The sequence below is a fragment of the Propithecus coquereli genome, unplaced genomic scaffold, assembly GCF_000956105.1.
Source record: "Propithecus coquereli isolate 6110/MARCELLA unplaced genomic scaffold, Pcoq_1.0 Scaffold168, whole genome shotgun sequence".
Classification (NCBI taxonomy): Eukaryota; Metazoa; Chordata; class Mammalia; order Primates; family Indriidae; genus Propithecus; species Propithecus coquereli.
The window spans coordinates 1,149,455-1,152,400 of NW_012141413.1; the positions used below are offsets into that span (position 1 = coordinate 1,149,455).

A 2,946-nucleotide genomic window follows, 5' to 3' on the forward strand; every position below is an offset into this window, starting at 1 on the left:
TCATGTAACAGGGGTTAATGTCACCTGTCTCCCCTATTCTGACAGAATTGGCGCCTGTCAAGTATATTAGAAGAACCACATTGGATCATTTGTTGCCTCGGTTTGCCACCCCCTCTCCCATGCGTATGTACACCTGTCCGCATGGCCAAGGGATTGGCTCCAGAAGTTCTGGCATTTTATTTCCCTTTTAAAAAAGATAAGTTGAGGAGGTCTTCCATACTACTTGAAGACCCCTTCCTATAGACTTCTTGTACCATCCATGCCCTGAGCTGAGGTGCTCTGGCATTTCATGTCTTGCTTTCTGCTAGAGGCAGCCCCTTCCTGCAGATGGTACACACTCCTGTGGCCTTTCTCTGTCATTTGACTTCCTTGTTGCTTACTAAGAAGGTAGGCTTCTTGTCCCCACATGTCTGAACCATTACATTCTGATTGCCTTTTCCCCCCCTTTTTGTTTTAACATACTTACCTACTGTAGAAAAAAGAGCAGGGTCTTGGGAGTGGTCAGTGTGATGAACTCTGCTGGCCTGGCCCCAGAGGCACTGCCATTTCTTGTGAGTAGGGAAATGAGTGGAGATTATCCTTGGTCCCTGTGTGCAGTCTGTCCCTTGGGTAGGGCAGTTAGGGCAGCCACCCTGACTCCATGATTGTGGGTCAGGGGTTGGGATGCTGCACCATACTCTTCTTTTCCAAACATAATTAACATTTGGTTTCACCATTTTGGTCTATCATGATATCCCAAGAAACTAAATGAAAAATAATGGCAGACCAGGTTTTTTTCAAGAGAGCTTATCTCTGTCCTTGTTGCGTTTCCCTTATGCCCACAGCCCCTCCCCCTCCCCTGTGTAAGGCCTTATGACAGAGGGTATTAAAAATAGAAATCTCCATCCCCATATTCCTTTATTTATTAAAGTCCTTTTCCTGCCCTTTCTCCAAGCTGGGTATGGTGCTGGCTTGGAGGCTTCGGAGTGCTCCTCCTCCACTTCAAGAAAGCGCTGAAATACACTCTTCCCTTCCCCGCTCCCAGACAGCTCCTACCTGCCCTGGTGCGCATCTGCTGTCCTCAGAACAAAGTGGACAGGATGTTCCTATAAACCTTTGGGGAACTATCGAAAGTCATGCGGTAGACTTAGGTTATGTATAAAACGAAAAATAAAGTGAATAATGTGCTTTGAAAGAGCGCAACACAACAGAAGAGGCAACACAACAAAGTTAATAATCACATGCGTCCTGGAGCCTCGTTTCACGGTGGTGTGAACTTGGACATACCACTTCACCTCTCTGAATGTCAAACCCTTCATCTCTAAAATGGGAATATAAACAGTGCCTGTCTCATAGCATTATAATACTTGATAAATGAATGAATTCATGTAAAAGGTGAGAACTGTAATACCTGTAATAAACATTTAGTAAATGTTAACTCTTAAAAAGAGTCATCAGCCTCTGCCTTTCAGAACCCCACAATCCAATAACCAATACAATCTACTTGTGTGATAGTCTGTAGACGATATATTCTTACGTATACTTTACCTCATCACTAGGCTGAATATTCCGAACTGGTCGAAACATTACTGTCAAGTCAACAAGACCCTGTTATTTACCAGAGATTAGCAGATGCCTTCAACAAGCTCACTGCAAGCAGCACTCCTCCTACGCTGGACCGGAAGCAGAAGATGGCCTTCCTGAAGAGTTTAGAAGAATTTATGGCAAATGTTGGTGGTCTCCTTTGTGTAAAATAAACAACAAAACTTTATGCTTAATTTAGATCCTTTCTGCAAAGTGCACTGAATTGCTGAAAGTTGACTTGAGTCTTGTCCTGTTCCTCAGTTCATTTGGCCATTTTCAATTTTGGAGAGCCTGAAACTTTGATACGTAATACAGTGAAACAGGAGAGGTCAACCAACTTTGAGTCAGCTTCTGCTGTTAGTGTTAGCCACAATCTGTCGTATATATGTCTCCTAGGTTTTGAATGGTGATTTAAAATTTTCAAAATGATATTCCATATATGTGCAGATATGGGCACCATGAAATACATATTCAGTGCCTTTCCCCCTTTTATCAAAACATAGGTGGCTAGCCAAAGTTTAGAATTTTTGTCATTAAATATTAGGTGGATATATGCTAGGCAATGTTTCTTGAAACGTTGTCCACAGATCACCTGCATCACTTGAGGAGCTGGTTGAAAAGGTAGATTCCTAGGCCAACCGTAGACCTTCAGAGTCAGAATTTCTCGTTGTTGGACCCTGGAGTCTTCGTTTTAATAAGCTGCTCCCTTCCATCACCCCAAACGTTTCAAATCAACGCAAGAGACATTGAAAACTCACAGGAGGTTTTATGCTTTCTAGCTTTTCCTGTCTTCGATGATTACGTTTATAATTCAGCAGGAAGAGACAACATCACCAGGGGTTTATTGGCTTTTTCTTAGTGTTCTTTCTCTCTCTGTCTCTCTCTCTCTCATTCATATCAACCCAGTGTTGCAGGTTTTGTGTAATACAAGTCTCTAATCATACTCTGATGCCTGAACTTGAGGAGGGAAATACGTGTATATTTTTGTTCCATAAAAATAACTTTAGGAACTGTAGCCATTTCATTGCCTTAATTTTAAGAGGAAAATACAAAAAAAGGAGCAGATTTGTTTTAGTGAGAAATCAAATCTTGATGCTTCAGAGTTGGTTTAGGGTGTTAGCTGCTACAAACCTGTTGCCCATTTGGTCATGTATTTATGTAGGTTTATGAGAGGAATGAAAGGCTCATGCCTGTGTAGTCTAACTTTTTGAGTGTGTTTCTTTCCAGCCACATAGACCGTATCTACTCTGAATGGCTTACTTAAGCAATAACAGTTTTAAAGGATGTGAATTACAGATTCACACAGACTATTGCACGTTGGGGCATCAGGGGCAATAATTATGCTAGAGTGGATGTCATCCTCATGTCACGGGAGCCACGTGA

At 42.1% G+C, this 2,946-nt stretch overlaps 1 protein-coding gene across 1 annotated transcript in view; it reads left to right on the plus strand.

The window, feature by feature from the left end:
* Positions 1-2,176, plus strand: part of XPO4 (exportin 4) — a 181,055-nt gene extending 178,879 nt beyond the window's left edge. The window contains exon 21 of the mRNA XM_012641667.1: positions 1,539-2,176. Coding sequence (XP_012497121.1) covers positions 1,539-1,736 — 198 coding nt within the window. The 3' untranslated portion in view covers positions 1,737-2,176. The remainder of the gene's footprint in view (positions 1-1,538) is intronic.
* Positions 2,177-2,946: the final 770 nt, after the last annotated feature.